At 43.2% G+C, this 21,916-nt stretch overlaps 1 protein-coding gene across 6 annotated transcripts in view; it reads left to right on the forward strand.

Moving 5' to 3' along the window:
* Nucleotides 1-19,242: 19,242 nt before the first annotated feature.
* Nucleotides 19,243-21,916, forward strand: part of SLMAP (sarcolemma associated protein) — a 239,621-nt gene continuing 236,947 nt past the window's right edge. For all 6 annotated transcript variants that reach the window (XM_089678751.1, XM_089678750.1, XM_089678753.1 and 3 more), the window contains exon 1: nt 19,243-20,501. In XM_089678751.1, coding sequence (XP_089534877.1) covers nt 20,304-20,501 — 198 coding nt within the window. In that variant the 5' untranslated portion in view covers nt 19,243-20,303. The remainder of the gene's footprint in view (nt 20,502-21,916) is intronic.

The following is a 21,916-nucleotide window of genomic DNA, read 5'->3' on the forward strand; positions in this document are numbered from 1 at the left end:
CCTGTCTGTTCCACAGCCCTGCCCTGACAGAACCGACAATCATTCTGTAGAGCAGCAGGCACCCAAATGAGGCTGTGTGGATGGCCATAGGATTGAGGTCACGGACCACATCAGGCGGACAAATGTGGCATGTAGGCCACGGGTTGAGCATGCCTGGTTTAAATCCTCTGGTGAGTTCTGAGGAAGAGGTATTTTGTCCTCAAACATATTAGCTTTATGCACATTGAGTTGCCAACAGAGGGTGTCTGAATGAGTACCACAGTTACCTGTACCCAGTGTATTGAGAGCATCTCCATTTAGATAGATTGAATGATTGATACACTTTGTTTTAAGGGACATTTGTCTATATAAGAAGTGTTTACTAGTACAGTTTTTTATGGAAGATTTTGGTTAAGGCTGGTGTACTCTTTTTTTTTTTGTCTTACTGTCCTTACTGACTCCAACCCCCCACCTTTTTCCTCTTCCCTAGCTTCTTTGTTTGGCTCCATTTGTCTCACTATCCTAACCCCTCTCCCCCTTTCCTTAGATTGTAGTTTGAAACCTCCCCCAACCTTCTGACCAGTGCTAGAGTGCTCACACAATAGTTGCCCTTTGAAAGTAAGGAGAGGCTAAATATTAAAGAAAGGATAAAAACAACAGCCTGAAATTTGGACCTTTAAAAACTTAGCGATGACAATTTCTACATTTCAGGCTTGATGGAGTCTGATGCAGATTAACCACCTGGTTTTACCACCCCCTGGCTGCCTGTGTGCAAGGAGTCCTACAGCAGACCTAAATGCACCCACACTATAGTACAGCACAACACATAGATGTGAATACTGCGAGGGCATCTTTTCTTGACGAGCTGCTTTTATGCACTGCACATGAAAAGTGTGAATAGATAAGTAAAACAAACAAAACCCACACCACATTTGTTCTAAAGTGATCAGTACACAAAAAGCAGCTGTCCCAAAACACATTAATATGTATCATTCAACTGATATGCAATGTGACAGCGCTAAGTGTAAAAATACATCACATAAATCACATAAAATAAAGTACATAAGATAAAGTGCATTAAAGTGCTACCAAAGTTATTAAAGTACTATCAAAAAGATGTGCTTCTAAAAATAGGCTACAACCGAAGTGGCGGAAAAAGTCCCAAAGAAAGTGTCCTATGCTTAATCACATCAAGAATAAAACAACAAAGTGTCCATTTGACAGTGTTCAGTGCTCTTTTCATTTTCTTCTCCAATGTTTCCCACAATACTTTAACTTCTTTATGTGAAGAGAATCACCTATGTGTCAACACCTTCACCACAGAAAAGTCACCAAATAGCCATGACCCTCTTGCTAAATGTGGGTCATAAAGCGCTTGCTCCCCTTTAAGGAAGGAGAGTCCTGCACCACTGCAGCTCTCACTCCTCTAAATACACTCCACACATAGGCACTGCCATAGAAAAAGGAAAAGCTCATATAGTGTAAAACCTTCAATTTTCATCCACATTTAAAAGTACATAGCCTTGCACCAGGAAAATATTGCATAACTGTATTAGCCCCACCATCCAAGTGTGTCAATCCACAGCGTGGACCTTATGTTCCCTTTGGATGTACTTCTACATAGCGGGACGACGTCACTTCCTGTGTGATTGTTCCAATGCAGCTTTTTGTCATGCTGATGTCTTTAGGAGGCGTAAACAGGATGCTTTTGGGACTTGTATAATATTCCAAAACATTGGATGCAGCCTATTTTCGGGAGCACACCTTTTTGATAGTACTTTATTAACTTTGGTAGCACTTATTTTATGCACTTTATCGTATGCACTTTATTTTATGTGATTTATGTGATATAATTTTACACTTAGTTCTGTAACATTGTATATCATAAAAGTGTGAATAGGCCTTGTAGGTGCAGGACCAGTATCTTCATCTTCTAAATGGTCTGAGGCCATATCAGACGAATGATCTTAATTTTTTTTTTTGCATGCTAGTCTCATATCGAAAATTAATAGGTTACTAAAATGAAGAAAATTCTCGTAAAACAGAATACAACTTTGGAAGTGATGTAATGTATTGGATTGGATTATAATAAATTCTTTTGTTTCTGAGCATGCATGGTCTTGCTACCTCAATTTTTTTTACGGAAGAATACTGTATTGATTATATAAAAAAACGTTCATTCTGGTATCGTACGAGAAAACATTTTGTGCTTGTCATTTTGGGTATTTTTGCATAAACTGTCATGGTCGGCTCTAGAATACTGTGTACTAATGACCAGATTATGAGACAATCACTCCAACATCGGTATTTGTTGGTCAATATTCTCACCGTGTGTACGAGGCTTTAGCCTGTTAAAATACAGGCCAGCATGTTTAGTGGTTTAAGTTCAGACCACAAAAAGCATGAAAAGCCTGACTGATTACTTAGAAGCAGATTATAGGTAAATTCCATGGACTTTAGCACAGATTTAATGTTTCCTTCATTTAACTTGTTGCCTACGGTTGTCTTTTACGAACTCATAAGACGCTGTTAGTGACTACTGTGTCATTCCCACTTGATGGTCACACACCCTGGCCTGAGGTTGTGTTGTCAACTGCAGAGCTAAGGTTCAGTCTCAACAAAGTCAAACTAGTGATTTGAAATAATTTTTGGAATAAAATTCACAGAGTTTAAGTGAATATTAAATTGGAAACTGCATTGAAAGTTTAATCAATGTCAAATATTAAACTAAAAGGACAATATTATGTTACCCTTTTAATAAAGACCCCATCTACTGGATGCAGGCAGTCTGAATTTATACTTACATTTACCTTACCTGCTCCTCTTCATTCTGCACATGTGTGTTATGGCCTGTTTTCCAAACAACCACTGTAGTCTGGAGTTCTGCAACGAGTTGTCTTTGAAACTGCTACAAACATAAGTTAGCAGCCAGCAATGCATGAATTACCTGAGTGCCCTTGTGCTACGTAGTTACATAGTTAGTCTGGCTGAAAAAAAAGACAAAAGTGCATCCAGTTCAACTATTAAAAAAAAAGTTATAATCCTATAAATACAGTTGATCTAGAGGAAGGCAAAAAAACCCAGCAAAACATGATCCAATTTGCTCCTGCAGGGAAAAAAAATTCCTTCCTGATCCCTCGAGAGGCAGTTGGATATTCCCTGGATCAACTTTACCTATAAATGTTAGTATCCAGTTATATTCTGTGTATCTATGAAAGAATCCAGGCCTTTTTTAAAGCAATCCACTGAGCTGGCCAGAACCAACTCTTGAGGGAGTCTATTCCACATTTTCACAGCTCTCACTGTGAAGAAACCTTTCCGTGTTTGGAGATTAAATTTGTATTCCTCTAGACGTAAAGAGTGCCCCCTTGTCCTCTGTGATGACCTCAGGGTGAATAACTCTACACCGAGTTCACTATATGAACCACTGATGTACTTATACATGTTGATCATATCCCCCCTTAATCTCCTCTTCTCAAGAGAGAATAAATTCAATCTTTCCTCATAGTTGAGCTCCTCCATGCCTCTTATCAGTTTGGTTGCCCTTCTCTGTACTTTCTCTAGTTCTCCAACATTCTTTTTGTGAATTGGTGCCCAAAACTAAACTGCATATTCCAGATGAGGTGTTACTAATGATTTGTACCGGGGTAAAATGATATCTCTCTCTCTGGAGTCTATACCTCTTGTAATACAAGAGAGGATTTTGCTCGCTTTAGAAACCGCAGCTTGGCATTGCATGCCATTATTAAGCCTGTGATCTACCAGAACCCCCAGATCCTTCTCCACCATTGATTCCCCCAGTTGTACCCCCCCAGTATGTATGATGCATGCATATTCTTAGACCCCAAGTGCAGAACCTTACATTTATCAACATTAAACCTCATTTGCCACATAGGTGCTCAATTAAACAGTACATTGAGGTCGGCTTGTAAATTGGAGACATCCTGTAAGGACGTTATGCCACTGCACAGCTTGGTGTCATCTGCAAAGACTGAAATAAGATTTTTAATCCCAGACTCTATATCCTTTGTAAATATATTAAAAAGTAAGGATCCCAACACTGAACCTTGTGGTATACCACTAACAACCCTAGACCACTCAGAGTATGAATCATTAAGCACTACTCTTTGAATATGATCTTTTAGCTAGTTTTCTATCCATTTACATACAGATTTTTCCAAGCCTGTAGACTTTACCTTACACACTAGCCGTGTATGGGGAACTGTGTCAAACGCTTTTGCAAAATCCAAATATACTACATCCACCGCCACCCCTCTGTCCAAGGTTTTGCTCACCTCCTCATTAAAAGAAATCAGATTTGTTTGACAACTTCTGTCTTTCATGAATCCATGCTGTCTGTTGCTTAAAATATTTTTTTTCCAGCAAGAACTCATATATGTGGTCTTTTATTAAACCCTCCAGTATCTTCCCAACAACAGTATACTGTAGAAGTTAAACTAACAGGTCTATAATTACTTGGTGAATATTTTTACCCCTTTTTAAATATTGGAACCTTACGCCAATCCAGGGGTACTATGCCAGTCATTAAAGAGTCCCTAAAAATTAGAAACAATGGGCTTTGAAGTGACAGAGCTCAATTCGTTAAGGACCTGTGGGTGTATGCCATCCGGTCCAGGTGCTTTATTATCCTTTATTCTGTCCAAATATTTTTGGCTCATATCAATTGTGAGCCAATGTAGATCAACTGGAGCTGTGTCAATATAATGCCCATTATGGACAATAGCTCCTCCATGCTCCTTTGTATACACAGAGCTGAAGAAGGTATTTAATACATTTGCCTTCTCTTTGTCCTGAGTCACCCACTCTAGATTATTTTGTAAAGGGCCTACATGCTTGGACTGGACCTTTTTACTATTAATATATTTGAAGAATTTTTGGGGGTTGGTCCTGCTATCTTTTGCAATCTGTTGCGCGTTTTCAATTTTTGTGGCCTTTATTTCCTTTTTGCATACTCTGTTATATTCTTTATAATGTTTAAACCAATAGTTGTTGGCAGATCTAAAGGGGATTGTACAATCAGATTGTAGCGTGTGTAGTAAGCTTACCAAAATCTTTCTACAAGTATGCAAATTTGAAACAGGAAAATTCCATATTCTTACCTATGGGGGGCACAGGGGAACATCTTTATATGACGGGAAGCAATAGTAATTGACCAGGAAATTGTGGCTTATCAACTTTTGCCTAGAACATGGTCAGCCAAGGAGTTTCAAACAGGGTCAAGAAGATGTCTACATAAGAATGTACTTTGGTTTTAAACAGATAAGACAAATATTCTCTAATGTCTGTGGTCTCTTTAACAGGTGAAGGTCTAGCAGCTATTACAAATGTTATTAATGATAAGTGTCATGTTTCACATGACTGTCATATTATTATTATTATTACACAGCATTTATATAGTGCAAACAGTTTGCTCAGCGCTGTACATTACAATGGGAGACAATACATGAGACAGTACAGTAACTATACAATAAAATACACGAGGGGTTCGAGGGCCCTGCTCCTTGGAGCTTACAATCTAGGAGGGTCATATTGACTGTCATATGCCTTTAGGGTGTTTTCTATATCTTGTCTCTGCTCCTCCCTTTCCTTTGGTTTAGTTAATGCTGTATAGATATCCCACCCCTTTTCCCAGTAAGGCATTGCAGCAAGCCTCATGGCATGGAGCAGAAACATTATGATCTTTTGACCTATCGAATGTTCATTGTTGTAAGATTCTCTCAGTTTATGGAATAAACTTCACAAGATCTACAAGATGTCTTATTGATTGAGGCACTGACTGTGGTATCCAACTGAGGTTGAAGTTATCGCTATCTCATCACAACTGTAAGTTACAGAGATCACACTATCAATGCTTAGATTGAAGAGACAGAACAATAAGCCAAAACTCAAAATGTATCCTTAAACTGGAACTCCAGCAGTGTACTAGAGGGTCTTCATGGTCTGCTGTTTTTGGCACCAAGAGCATAAGTTTCCACTTCCTCCTGTCCTGCTAGAACACCATCACTCTCATTGAGACCAGACCCCCCACCATCTTGTAAAAAATTAGAATTTTTCCTAGGATCAATCAGGTCCTATCTTCCTGTGCAATGTGCCTATACTAAACTGAAATATCAAGCAGCGGTGTAAGTCCTGCCCAATTCACTTTTGTGGCCTATAAAATATATCCCCTTATGTTGTGGAGATGAGGAGAAGGAAGGTGCCTTGTAGTCCAAATCAGCAATCAGCCTAGGGTGACAACACTGCTCTTTAATAGACACAGTACAGTAAAGTAGGCAGTGGTGTATTTAGGTTTTGCGCTGCCAAAGGCCGCCTTCCATCTACACCCTCTCCCCGCCAAGAGCCTAACACCAACCTACACCACAGCACCCCAACTGAGAGAGCCTGACAGCAACCAACACCACATTACCAACCCCCCCCCACCCCAATGTGAGAGCCTTCTATTAACAGCCACCAAAAGCCACCCCCCCAGGCAAAGAAAACCTTCTACTAACACCCCACAGCCAAGAGAGCCTTCCAATCCCTCCACTACCACCCCCCTCCCCCCTGGCAAGAGAGAAAGACACTCACCTTCACAGCTCCGGACATCCCCGGGAATGAGAGTCGGGCTCTGCATACTCCGTCGAGCAGCCTGCAGCCTGTCTCAGTTCCCACCTGGTGCTGATGCCGCATGTGTCCCTTCATCTGGGGGACAGCGCTGCACCCCTGAAAATACGTGAGTCATTTGATCTGCATGACATATAACTTTTTATAGTTTTGGGCAGAGTGGTGAAGGACTAGAACCCGTCAGTTTTTATTGCTGTCTGTGTCCCCATCAGGGAGATTCACCCTCTCTATTTGTCCTGTTAACAGCTATCATTGAAAAGTGAAAGAAAATCCCAAATTTGGGGTTTTCCCCAGAACATATATTGAAATCATCCAATGGGGACACTAGTTCTGGTGACAACTGCAGATTTACCTTTCCCCATGTCGGAGGGATTTCCTCTCACTTCCTGTTTTGGCTATGAGATAGGAAGTGAGGGGAAATCTCCCCAAGGGGATGCTGAAAAAACCTTACAGTGGTAAAAAAAAAATCCCTTACTCTATCCAAGATGTAAAAAAGAAAGTTTTGCACTAAAATTTTACTTTAGTGCCCGTTCACGTATATGCGGACTGGATGTTGTTTGAACCGCATCCAATCCGCATGACGTGAAATACCATTGCTTCCTATGGTGACATATGTTCACATATGTCCCGTGCATGGCTGGTGTTAATTCAGTGCGGTTTTAAAAAAGAGTCATGTCCGATTTCTGAGCTGTGGCTTCAGGATCAGGTACAGATTACAGGCTATTGACTTCTATGGGAACCGTTCCTAAACCGCGTATGTGTGAACAGGATAAGATCCTGAGCTAATCCTGGCCTGAACCTGATGTAAACCTATGAACAACTACAGTATCAATTAGCTGTGAAACCTGACCTTCAATCCGCACAGCACATATGTGAATCAGCTCTAAAGCCGAAGTTTAGTTATTTTACGATTTGTCTTGCATGATTGACTGTCTTCTTCTCCCTCGGATACCCCTGCAGCGGTGATCTTTTGGTGCTGCAGAGGTTAATATGAGTGGCTCCACCTGTCACAGGTACCCATCAAAGTGCAGACTATACAGGTCCTTTCTGTCCCCTCCTCCATTCATAAAAGCTGCACTATCAGTTCCTGCAATGAAATGCGCACTATGAATGGAGGATGGGCAGACGAATGAGAAGCGTCAGAAAACCTGGCATGGAACTGGGAGGTAGTTTACGGGAGCAAAGAATATGGTAAGGTAAGTTTAGTTCCTTTTTATGCTCTAGACCAGCCTTTTTCAACTTTTTTTTTAAATGGAGGCAGGGGCGGACTGACAACTCATGGGTCCCCCGGGCAATAGGTGATCATGGGTCCTCGCCCACACTTAAACCACACCCAAAAAAGCCTATGAAAGGTACCAGGGGCATCTCATGGGGCCCCCTACTGACCCTGGGCCCTCGGGCAGTGCCCAAGTTCCCAAATGGTCAGTGAGAGAACCCCTTCCAAAAATAACTATTTCTACAGCTTATGGTACATTATTGTGATGGCCAGTGGGAAGAATGTTCACCCTACTTGTATAGATAGATGATGAAGTAATTGGTCAGTAGTTCCATATTGAATGGTCAGAAATTGCTTATTGCACAAGGAATCTGTCAGAGATGCAGGTGTGACCAGAAGTGTGTGGACTGACACAGGGAAACGCAAGCTTCAGATATGGTATAAATAAGACGCTTTATTAAAGACTAACAATACAAACATAAACGCAGTGCACCAAACCCCAAGCTAACACAAATACATACAACAAGGTGAAACAAACCCAAACCTAAACTGATACAGATACCCAGGTACATACACATGTAGAGCACAACGTAGTTAGGCAGGCCGGGTCGATAACTATCAGGCAGGTAGGTACAGGAGGAGCAGGCGGAGAGAATGGTCAGGGTCACAAGCCAGGGATCAAACAGGAGAAGTCAGCAGAGGTCAGGATCAGGCAGGGTCGGCAACAAGTCAGGCAGGAACAGGAATGCAGGTCACAAGATACAGGGGCCCATGGAAAAACACACACCAAGGCACAGACTGCAGGTCTGGCCATTCCTTAAATACACCACCAATCAGCCCCAGGTGATGGCTAATTGCCGAAGTGAACCTCTGGTTGTTGAGAGCACCCGCTGGCCAGCCCTGGTACTGCAGCCCACAAGGCAGGTGAGTCCCACCACTATTGGCAAGTCCATTCCTGACAGAATCCCTAGGAACTCCTGGAGGAACCCTAGAGTTCCATTGAATCCTAATTATGGAAGGTGGCCCAAGAAAAAAAGAGCATTAAACCTTTGCAGTGTGTGAAGGGCTCCACAACAAGGGTCTTTTTTTTATTTTTTCCATGAGATCAGTTTTAAAACCTCATTCACACATTCAACCATGGTGTGGCCATATCAGCGTAAATCTGTGTTTAGGATTACAGCTATGAGCAATCAGCTGTGGCCATGTAGCTTGTACAAATCAGTGATAGAGTGGCATGTCTGTTCACATGTAACCACACATTGAGCAGATACATGTGATTAGAGACAGATAAGCAGCCCTGGACACAGACAGTTTGTGTGTGGGTGTGTGGCGTCCTTACACTACATGGTAGACTTGAAAATGTGCTGCGAAAATGTGAAAACTCGCATTCGCGCGTTGAGGTGCCATTCGCTTCAATGGCACTTAAAAACACGGGGCGTTTTGGCCGCAAATGTGGCACGTTTTTGATGCAACAAATGCACTGTGATTGCACAAACCAAATCGTGGGGTGCGTAACACCAAAAAACAGTTACAAAACCTTTTTTGGGCATTGCACGTCCTGCAATTTTGTTTGCGTGATCGCAGCGCATTTGCCACACAAAAAACAGTGCCACATTCATGGCAAAAACGCCCAGCGTTTTCAGGTGCCATTGAAATGAATGGCACCTAAACACGCAAACGCGCGTTTTGAAATCACGTGCAGAATCGTGGCGATTCCGCCTGTGATTTGAGACACCCTAGTGTGAATGGAACCTGAAGGTGGATATTTACAACTTGGTTTTTGTTTATTTGGATGTATGAATAATTGTTATGGACACTGTTTGTGAACTGAACAGTATAATTTTTGAGCACAATATTTTGGAAAGAGGATACGTTTTTTAGATACATTATTACACAGTGGTATTTATAGAACTTTCCTGTTTTAGGTAATTTAACACTTAGGCTTCATTCATACTTGTGCAACTTGTCATACGACTTTGGACACTAAAGTTGCATGACAAGTCGTACCCCGTGTTTTTCAATGAGAACCAATCAAATGTGTTCGACTTAACCACTTGAGCTCCAGAGGATTTACCCCCCTTAATGACCAGGCCTCTTTTTGCTACTCGACACTGCACTAATTCAACTGATAATTGCGTGGTCATGCAATGCTGCACCCAAACGAAATTTACGCCCTTTTTTTTACACAAATAGAGCTTTCTTTCGGTGTAATTTGATCACCTGTGCGCTTTTTATTTTTCACGCTATAAACAAAAAAAGGCCAAAAATTTTGAAGAAAAACAATATTTTTTAATTTCAGCTATAAAAAATATATAGTAAACTCAAAGTTGGTTATAAATTTAGGCCAAAATGTATTCTGCTACATGTTTTTGGTAAAAAAAATCCCAATAAGTGTATATTGATTGCTTTGTGTGGAAGTTATAGCGTCTACAAACTATGGTATAAATACTGCAATTTACGCCATTTTTCTGCTATACAGCGCTGCGCTAGTTTAACGGACAATTGCGTGGTCATGCAATATGGTACATAAATTAAATTTACATCCTTTTTTTCCCCACAAATTGAACTTTCTTTCGGTGGTATTTGATCGCCTGTGCGGTTTTTATTTTTTGCGCTATATAAAAAAAAATCTGACAATTTTGAGGGAAAAAAAAGAATATTTTGGACTTTTTGCTATAAAACATGTCCAGTAAAAAAAAAATGCAAAAATCAAATTTAGTCATAAATTTCTGCCAAAATGCATTCTGCGTCATGTCTTTGCTAAAAAAAACCCCAATACGTGTAAATTAATTGGTTTACATGAAAGTTATAGCGTTTACAAATGGCGGGAAAGATACTGGGATTTCTAGGGTTTTTTGGCGATCAGCAAATTATGGCGGTGATCGGGGACTTATGGCAGCGACCAGCGACTTATGGCGGGACTGCGGCAGACATTTTGACATTGGGGGGTACTGCCTGGGGATCACTGACATCCCCAAAAACACTAATACAGTGATCAGTGCAAAAAAAAAAAAACTGACACTGTACTAATGGCAATGGGGAGGAAGGGGTTAACTTTATTTTGCAGGGAAGGGTTATAGGAGTGAGGGGAGTGTTTTACTAGGGGGCGGGGGTGTGTACTGGGCGGGACAAGGCTGATAGAGAAAGAGAAACTATTCTTTCTCCATCAGCTCATCCTCGAGCTGACAGGGAAATGACAGACAGCACAGCTACTGCAGCTGTGCTGTCTGTCACTGTTTGCCGCCGATCGCCGGGACATAGCCGCTAAGGAGCGGCTGTGACCCGGCGACTGACATCTGTGGCGGTGATCTGCGGGACAAATAGGGCGGCGGTGCGCCTCGCGCACGCCCCCTATTTGTTTACAAAACACACGTTTTAAAACGTGGTTTTGCCTGTGAGTGCCGCCCTGCCGCCGTATATGTACAGTGGCTGGGCGGCATGCGGTTAAAGTTGCAGCAACTTCAACATAGACAATGCACTACTTTTGTAAAACTTTCATGCAACTTGAGTGCCATAGACTGCAAATTAAATCCTCAAAAGTCTTATGAAAGTTGCACCTGAAGATGCATCAGTTGTCCATTATCAAAGTTGCACTCCAAAGTCATGCTACTTTGGAGTTGTACACATGTGAATGCAGCCCTAATATTTAAAATGTGGTCACACACATAATTGTTTTGCGTACACCAGTAACTGCAGCTGAACAATTATTTTAATACAACTTTGGCACGGAGTTATTTTATATAACTTTATTAAAGCTGGACTCGAGGCACAAAAACATGTATAGCACAGCAATACAAAGCAGCGTGCCTACACAGTAAAGCACAGCACACAGTAAAACACATACAGCACACAATTCACCCTTTGATCGCCCCAGATGTTAACCCCTTCCTGCCCAGTGTCTTTATTACAGTGTCAGTGCTTTTTATTAGCACTGATCACTGTATTAGTGTCACTGGGGATGAAAATGACAGTTAGTCAGTTCCCCCCAGTGTCAGAATGCCCACCACAGTCCCACTATGAGTCGCTGATCGCTGTCGATATAAAGAAAAAAAAATATTCCAGTATATATACCGCAATTTGTAGATGCTATAACTTTCACGTAAATTCATGTTCAATTAATTTACATGTATTGGTATTTTTCTTAGCAAAGACATATAGCAGGATACATTTTGGCCTAAATTTATGATTAAATTAGATTTTTTTTTTTTTTTGCTGGATATGGTTTATAGCAAAAAGTCAAAAATATTGTTTTTTTCAAGCTTGTCGATCTTTTTTTGTTTATAGCGCAAAAAATAAAAACTGCACAGGTAATCAAATACCACTAAAAGAAAGCTCTATTTGTAGGAAAAAAGGACACAAATTTCATTTGGGTGCATCGTTGCATAACTGCGCAATTGTCAGTTAAAGTAACGCAGCGCCATGTCGCAAAAAAATAGCCTGGTCAGGAAGGGGGGCAAATCCTCTGGAGGGCAAGTGGTTAATATAGGAAGCTCCTGCATAAAGTTTCACACTGGAATATAGCTCAGATCTGGAGGAAATACACAAAACACACAAAAATTCCAGTAATAATACACATGCCTCTTGTATTTAGACAACATTTTCTAATCCCGGAGTTCAGCTTTACTACCTAACTGGAATGAGTGGTGGTTTTTATATACAGTATGTCTAGATTTCATATTAATTTCCCTGATGCGACCACTTGTTATCTTTTAAAGCACTTTAAATCTTTATAAATTATGAAAACAGTTAATTCTCTGAATGTTTTACAAATTATACTGATTTATTAACAATGAAAGCCAATAAAAATCACTGACAACTCAGGTTGGTAGCTCTTGGCTAAAAAAGTGCGCAGTGCCCTAAATTAGAACTCCTATCTAAACAAACACATTTTCACTGCTACCGAATGACAGCGGTGTTTAGATCTCTAAATATAACCAGGTAATAATGTTGTTTCTTAAGCTGGGAATGGGGCTAAAATGCAAATCAGCCAATTTCCTAAAAAAGCATAGGAGAGCCTTTGCTCTCATTTTTTTTAATTCTTGCAAATGTGCTTACTGTTTGAGAAATGGAAATACTATAGGAAAGTAGTATATTATTTTTCTAAAGGGGTTGTAGTTATGTTATACTTCCAGTCTCCATACAGTGCAGATCATACCTGTCACAAACCAGCACAATTCAAATTTTGCATCTGACAATGCATTAGCAGAGGTTGAAGAATGGCATCTTAAGTCTAGGTTCAGACTTGTGCATTGCAGGACACCGCATGTGATCGCACTGCATTCCTGTGCATATCACACCAAAATCGTGCAGGCCCCTTTCTTTCCGCACCTGATTCGCAACACATGGGTGTTCTCATTCGTGTGATCAAATTTCTGGTAATCACACTGTGTTTTGTGATCTGTTTTGGAGTGTCATTAATTTAACATTGACACCCACACCAGATCGCATGGACACTGTGCGAATGAAATGCGATGCAGGAAACGCACACAATTCGCTGCAATTGCCACATTGCATTACTGTAAACCAGGTCTAAAGCAGTTCCAGAGATAAAGGCAGCTGCAGTTACTTACATAGTTAGCCTGGCTGAAAAAAGACAAAAGTCAACCATTAAAACAAAAAAAAAAAGTTATAATCCTATACCCACAGTTGATCCAGAGGAAGGCAAAAAAACTCAGCAAAGCATGATCCAATTTGCTCCTGCAGGGGAAAAAATTCCTTCCTGATCCCCCGAGAGGCAATCGGATATTCCCTGAATCAACTTTACCTATAAATAATAACCAGTTATATTCTGTGTATCCAAAAACAAATCCAGGCCTTTTTTAAAGCAATCCACTGAGCTGGCCAGAACCAACTCTTGAGGGAGTCTATTCCACATTTTCACAGCTCTCACTGTGAAGAAACCTTTCCGTGTTTGGAGATTAAATTTGTATTCCTCTAGACGTAAAGAGTGCCCCCTTGTCCTCTGTGATGACCTCAGGGTGAATAACTCTACACCGAGTTCACTATATGAACCACTGATGTACTTATACATGTTGATCATATCCCCCCTTAATCTCCTCTTCTCAAGAGAGAATAAATTCAATCTTTCCTCATAGTTGAGCTCCTCCATGCCTCTTATCAGTTTGGTTGCCCTTCTCTGTACTTTCTCTAGTTCTCCAACATTCTTTTTGTGAATTGGTTCCCAAAACTAAACTGCATATTCCAGATGAGGTGTTACTAATGATTTGTACCGGGGTAAAATGATATCTCTCTCTCTGGAGTCTATACCTCTTGTAATACAAGAGAGGATTTTGCTCGCTTTAGAAACCGCAGCTTGGCATTGCATGCCATTATTAAGCCTGTGATCTACCAGAACCCCCAGATCCTTCTCCACCATTGATTCCCCCAGTTGTACCCCCCCAGTATGTATGATGCATGCATATTCTTAGACCCCAAGTGCAGAACCTTACATTTATCAACATTAAACCTCATTTGCCACATAGGTGCCCAATTAAACAGTGCATTGAGGTCCGCATGGAAGTTGGAAACATCCTGTAAGGACATTATTCCACTGCACAGCTTGGTGTCATCTGCAAAGACTGAAATGGTATGTATAATCTCAGACCCTATATCATTTGTAAATATATTAAAAAGATCTTTACTTTTCCTGCAAAAATCCATTTCTGTCCTGTAACATGTTAACTGTGAGGCTGCCAGATGAAAATAACATAATTTTATATTTTTTAAGGATATGGCACTATAGACTTCACACATTGGATTCCACTTCCATACACTTACACATTCTGCCCCAATTCCTGGAAATGTAGATTAATGTTCACACCCCATTGAATGTATAATATGCTGTCCACAAATATTACTGTGTTTGTTCAACAGAAAAGTGATTTGTATGATTCAAAAGCCTCCAACCCTCCCAGGCCCCAGGAGAGGTCTAGATGACTGAATTCAGTTGGGCTGCCAAGTTTCAGTACAGATGTTTTGAATGTGATCCAGCACCTGGCAAAGTGTTCTATTTCTGTTTGTAGGAAGCCGTGCATCATCAGGATGCCCATGATAGAAACCACAGTTTAGAAATGACAATTTAGCATTGTGGAGAACATCCATTTAAAATGTATTCAATTTGTTATGATCTATCTCATCCCTTCTACCATGGTTGAGTGGTGATCCTCGGTACACTTTACTTTTCTGGGGCTCTATGTATGAAATGTGTACTAGAGCGGCATTATCCACTCAGCAGAGTGTTTCCAGGATCTGCAGTTGGGGTTTTAAATCGGCACACATGCTAGGGCCAATTTAGACAGGAGCCAATAAAACTACCAGCATGTCTTTGGAATGTTCACCCTCAGTGCAGATTGTCTCCTGGCTGAGATGCAAACCAGAGAACCTAGTATTGCAGCCAAACACGCATTCATCCGTTCATCCAATCATCCATCCACCCAATTATCCATCCTTCCACCCAAACGGACTGACCATTTGGAAACTCGGGCACTGCCCTAGGGCCCTGGGTCAGTAGGGGTCCCCATGAGATTCCCTGGTACCTTTTTCATAGTCTTTTTTGAGTTGGGGCAAGAACACAGGGGCCCCATGATCCCCTATTGCCCGGGGGCCCCATGAGTTGTCAGTCCGCCCCTGCACCCATCCGTTTAATCATCCACCAACCCATCCACCCAACATCTATCCACCCATCCATTTATCCATCATCCATCCACCCAACCAATCATCTGTCTAATCACCCATCCATCTATCATCCATCTAATCATCCATCAGTCCACCCACCCATATATCTCCCCATCCATCCAACCAACCAATCATCCATCTATTCATATAATTATCCACCCATCCATTCGTCCATCCATTTATCCATCCCTCCATTCATTCATCCATCATTTATCCATCTATGTATTTATCTCCATTCTAGGTGAAGGATATAGCCTGAATATTTTACTGTACATATTACACTGATGGACGAGCGAATAGATTCAGGGCATACTATTGATGGCAAGCTTTATACAGTGTGGAAGTCCACACTAGTTCTAGAGGATCTAATTTAACCATATAAGTCACATTACCCAGTGGCATCACACTCTGCATTGTGTAGTGACTACAGACTACCAGGGCCCACCCTTGGGCTTGTTAGAACCACTTATGTAACAGATGGTGGGGTGCGCAGTGCTGTGGCTATACTTGTATGGTATGTAAGGAGTGGTCTAGATTTATGTGGTGATTACACGCTGGCCAGGGGGACCATTGGTTGAGAAACGAGGAGTAACGCCTAATACAAACTATGTGAAAATTGGACGACCGACAGTCTGATTTACCACAAAAAGTGTGTATCATGATGTAGTTGGAATGGAATCGACTTGGAAGAAAATTCTCGGCCGACAAAGGCAAAGGTAGGCAAACATAGCTACGTACCAGAGTAGTAGAAGAGGAAGTCTAGGATCGTCTTTTGCTTCTGACCATGTGCATTTTTTTCTATTCCATTATTTTGAACAAATTTGTATAATACCAGTGTCATGCTGGCCGCAGATGCAATCCAGGGCCCACCCATAACAAAGATGGCCGTCTTGGGTGGTATCACACACATTGCACTGATTGGCTGCTGCTCCTGCCTGAGTAGGGATGAGCTTAGGTTTGTTCAGATCGTAGCCTGGACTCACCTGAAGAGATCCCGCCAGGAAGCTGAAGCATACCCCTTGTATTTGTGTGGCTGTGGGAATGCCGGGGCTGCTTATGATTGGCCAAGGGCAGATGACATCTAACTGGCAGGATCGCTCAGGTGACTTCAGACTAGGATCCCAATGTGCATGACCCCCTCCCTGTTCAGGAGGAGTACCGGGAATCGCCCAAACGTTTTGACAGAGAGAGAGCCACAGGGGAGTGTAGTGAAGATGAGTATCAGCAGGACTGTGGTAGTGCTGTTATGACTTTCCTTTTGTGGAAACAGTGGTCTCTCTGCAGATGTCCACCCTCCCACTGCTGAGTTAGATCTATAGCTGTGATCAAGCTGATGCTCCTTGTTATTAGGACTCAACTAACTAGGGTTGCCAACTCATCCCTTTAAAACCGAACACATAATGACACAGGTTCTTTGGCTGATTAACCACTTCACAACCATGCTATAGCCGAATGATGGCTACAGGGCGTTGTCCGGTTCTGAAAGGGCATCATATGACGTCCTCCCAGAACGTGCACCCCCAGCAGCGTGCACTCGGCGCTGTCCGTGATCACTGTGTCCTACTGACACAGCTGATCACATGATGAGGTAAAAGGCCAATCACAGTGGCCTTTTACGATGTGAGCAGCTGTGTCCAATGATGCAGCAGATCACCGAATAAATACAGTTGCTGGCTATTGGCAGCATTTTCCTCATGTTGTCACAGCATCAGGAAAGTACTCCTGATAACCAGCAAATGTCACAGAGGACATCTGCACTTATCATCACGGTACTCAGAGGTGTCCCTAGGGTTGGTGTCACTCGATGCGGTAACATGTGGTGTCATCCCTCCAGAAGGAAGGAGTGGTGCCGATGTAGCAGTAAAATGAGTATCCTGACCTGTGAAGATATGTATCCCCTGAAGCAACTGCGCATGTGCCGGTTTCAGGCTGAAGCTGATCCCGCAGATCATTATGGGTTGCAAGATCAGTTGACCCTATACAGGGTTAACTGATCTTGCAACCCATAATGATCTGCGGGATCAGCTTCAGCAGTTTGCAGCCTGTAAGGGGTTAACTGTGACAGCTCTGTGCTAATGTCGGGGATCGACGATCGGCTTCTTCTGCTTGAAACTGGCACATGCGCAGTTGCTTCAGGGGATACATATCTTCACGGGTCCGGGATACTCATTTTACCGCTACACCGGGGGCAGCTGTCACTGTGCTGGGAATCCGGGATCACCCCAATAACTGGCCAGGACCTTCACAGAGCCCAGAAGCTCTGCTGGCATCCTGCTCCTGCACCCCCAATGATGGTGTTACCCGGTGCGGCCCACACCCCCCAGGGACGTCACTGATGCGCAGTGCAACCCATCAGTGCCACCAGTCAGCGCCGCCCATTAGTTCCACCTATCAGTGCCCATCATTGCTACATATCAGTGCAGTATCATCAGTTCCTCCTCATCAATGCCCACCAGTGCCGCCTCATCAGTGCAGCCTATCCATTCAACCCTATCAGTTCCCATCAGTGCTGCCCATCCATGCCACTTTATCAGTGCCCAACAGTGCTGCCTATCCTTGCCACCTTATCAGTGTCGCTTATCAGTGCCCACCAGTGCTGCCCATCAGTGCTGCCTATCTGTGCCACCTTATCAGTGACCATCAGTGCAGCCTCATCAACGCACATCAGGGAAGGAGAAAAATGATCTGTTTGCAAAATGTTATAATAGAAACAAAGATAAACTTTTTTTTCAAATGTTTTGCTTTTTGTGTTCGTAGTGCAAAAAATAAAACACCCAGTGGTGATTAAATACCACCAAAAGAAAACTCTATTTGTGTGAAATAAATTACAAAAATGTCATATGGATACGTTGCATGACCGCACAATTGTCATTCAAAGTGTGAGAGCGCTGAAAGGTGAAAATTGGCCTGGGCAGGAAGGGGGTATAAGTGCCCGGTAGGCACGTGGTTAAAGTGGTCACTACACACACTTAGTGCCAGGGGCGGACTGACCATTTGGAAACTCGGGCACTGCCCGAGGTCAGTAGGGGGCCCCATGAGATATCCCTGGTACCTTTTTCATAGCCTTTTTTGAGTTTGGGCAAGGACACAGGGGCCCCATGATCCCCTATTGCCCGGGGGCCCCATGAGTTGTCAGTCCGCCCCTGCTTAGTGCTTTATCTGCATGAAATCAGCCCCAGACCATGTTCCATTAATATGTGTTGAGTTTCAAAGGGATGAGGTGTCAAACCCACCGCTGACCCAACAGAGGGCGTGTCGGATCCCTGCAGAGAGACCACTGCTTCCACACAGTACAAAGGCCACAGGCCACTCTCTGCACTATGCTGCCAGGGGACAGGCTGCTTTCTATAGAACAATGAACGGAAAGATTCTGAACATCTTCTGTTTTGTATTTAAACTGAACGTTCGGCGGATCTTTAGCACTCATCTCGCTGCCCTATTACATGGTTTGTATTGTGAGTTTCCTGGTCCGTCCAGTGATGACAACCTATGTGTCTGTCCATCCAGCACCGTGAGCGGGGAGTCCCGGGGATAGTAAGACAAGGCCACCCCAGGTCACTGTCCCCTCATCCCCTCACACGGACAGATTCACCTATTTTCTTTTTCTTTCCTCCCAGTGACAGTTTGGAATGGGCGGGAAGGGACGAAGGCGGGGCGGCCCGTTGATTGGTCCTTCAGCACGTCGCTCCCCTCCCATTCCTCCGCCCCATCTCCGCTGTGGTGACGCAGGAGGCCGGCTGCTGTGCAGCTAGTATTCAACATGGCGGCGCGGGAGGAAGGGGAGCTCGGCGGGGCTGTGGTCCATTAAACTGCCGGCTGTGTGCGCGTTGAGGGAGAAGTTTGCTGGGATTTGGAGCGGGGCTGAGGCCTGTGCTGTGCCGGGAGAGTTTACCTCAGGGCGGCTTCGGGGTCCTCCCTTTCTCCCGGTGCTCGCGTAACTCCTTTGCCGGGCCCTAGGACTCCCTCAGCGGGTGAGACTCCGGCCTATCCCCCGGGGGGAGGGCCCTGAGCCAGCCTCTCCCCCACAGCTTGTCAATCGGTCCCTGGCTCCCACCTGTCAGATTCTGTCTGGTATGGAGCCTGGCACCTAGGCAGCCCGTGGAAGGTGGACCTCCATCCCTCCCCATCCCTCATCAGCAGACCAGGGCTGCCCTAGGTCTTCACAGACGTCTCACTGAAGTTGAAGGCACGGACCAGGCTGGCAGATGTTACCATGAATTGAGGATTGGACCTTCCCTTCTGCTGGTTCTTCATGGTGGGCCCAGATAATTTCCAAGAGCACCTGTCATCGCTGTGACTGGCTTGGTGGCCCCAAATTGGCATCCCTTGGGCCCTAGACGCATGACATGTACACAAAGTAAACACCAGAGCCGCCGATGTTCCTTCCACTCCTGGACTGAAGACCATTTCTGGTGGCTGTTGATGGTGGACCTAAACCACTTAGGAACTCATCGACCCTTGCTCTGACCAGCCTTGGATCAACTTTTGCGGGGTGATTCTGGACACCAGTTGGCGGAAGTGGCTTGTTGACGATGCTTTGAATGCTGGACAACTTCAAAACTAAGACCGTCTGCTACTGGTGGTCTTCCTACGGGACCATTATGGGGTATTGGCTGTGGAACTGGAAGAGTAGTTTGCAGACTGACCCACGATCCTGTTAACCCAAGTGTGTTATGAATTGGTGACAGATTAGCGGTGAAATTTCCAGAGGTTTCGGTAGCTCCCAGCCGCCCGGTGGTCTGGATTTAGGGATCAACACCCTATTTCGTTTTCCGGTTTGGGATTGACCCTCCCGCCGCAGCTGGCCCAGATGCCTTCAGCCTTTGCGATTTTCACTTGCCGCCCAAATTCTCACCCTTTCCAGGAGCGACATGTCTACTTGGACGAGCCGGTCAAGATTGGGCGGTCGGTGGCTCGCTGTCGCCCTGCGCAGAATAACGCCACCTTTGATTGCAAGGTGCTCTCCAGGAACCATGCACTTGTCTGGTTCGATCACAAGACTGGCAAGGTAATCGATGGATTGGGGTTAGGGATCATTTACTAGAGATTTGCATAATGTTCCCATGGTGTGAGGATGACGTCTGGCAGCTGTTAAAGAGTCCCTTCAGGCGGCAGTCTATTCTGGCTATGTGTAGGTCAGAGACCCTTTCCTTGTCTTTGGACCAGGGAGATTCTATTTTCTTAAAATGGAAATGTATGTAGTCCTGTGATCGTATAGATTTACACTTCCAGCTGCCTCCACAGACCACACCAGAGGCCTGGAATACAAATACTATTCCTGTCATTATAATAGTCATTCTATCTTGTATCTTTCAAGTGTATTTTGCTACATTTGATGGCCTGTCCTCCTTCGGGGACCACAAACACTCCAGGTTGATTCTGGTACATAAGTGTTTTGTTTTGCAGTTGTTACATAATGTGTGTAATAATGGATGTGCATGTTTATATTCTGGTAGATAGGCAGTCAGTTGGATCCTGTAGTTGGGCTCCTAGTAACTGGACCAGCCTTTCTCAACCTATTACAAAGGAATCCTTGAAGTAACTTTCAGGTCTTAGGAAATCTCTGCTAATAATTACATACCTACAGATTACAGTTCATTAATGTCAACAGTAAGTTGATAGATATATAAATATAAAGAGAAAAAGTAAATATGAAGAGAAAAAGTAATGTTTCATTCTTGTCCTATTTGGTACCTGGAGCTTTTTGATGCAGTAAAATGTATTATTTTTTTAAGGTGTTAAGAGCAGTAGGGTTGTTGCATACGCCACATAACATAGCCCACATAGGGGAGCTAACTTCTGTCTGCTTATAATCCATAAAAAAAAAAAAAAAAAAAAAAATACAAAACATAACTTGGTGGCTCATGTACACAGCACAGCATGTAGGTTACAGATATACAGTCCTCTCCCAATTTCTGAGTTCACCTGAGAGGGTGGGTTTAAGGGAAGGAATATATTTCAGGTCTGGTCATGTGTCAAACGGGAATTATCAAGGGGCTAGATTTGTAATTGTTGACTACAAATATTTTAGTAGTATTCTTAAAAGGATGATGTCCTTAATAGAAAGTAGACAGTGTAAATTGTAGTGGCCTCTGACATTGGGGATCAGTGGCGTACCGGCCCCCTTGCTTTAGCTGTCATTGGGAGAAGGGCCGCCCTTACATATAGCTGAAGAGATTATTGGGGTCAGTGCTTACTTAAGAAAGAGGCAGAAATTGCTAAATGCTCCAGGGACCCCTAGCAACCACTGGAGGAGCCCTACCTGAGCAAGGACAGACATTTCCCACAAACAGGTGAAAGGAAGTAGACTCATCTGTATTGTGTTTTTTTTTTTTTTTTTTTTTTACTTTTTGCTCTATTTAATGTAAGGGAAATTGGTGAATGGTTTTGGAAATGTGTGACAGTCCAATTGTATCAAAATAT

The sequence above is a fragment of the Staurois parvus genome, unplaced genomic scaffold (genome assembly GCF_062004578.1).
Source record: "Staurois parvus isolate SC_StPar_1 unplaced genomic scaffold, SC_StPar_1.0 ptg000209l, whole genome shotgun sequence".
Lineage (NCBI taxonomy): Eukaryota > Metazoa > Chordata > Amphibia > Anura > Ranidae > Staurois > Staurois parvus.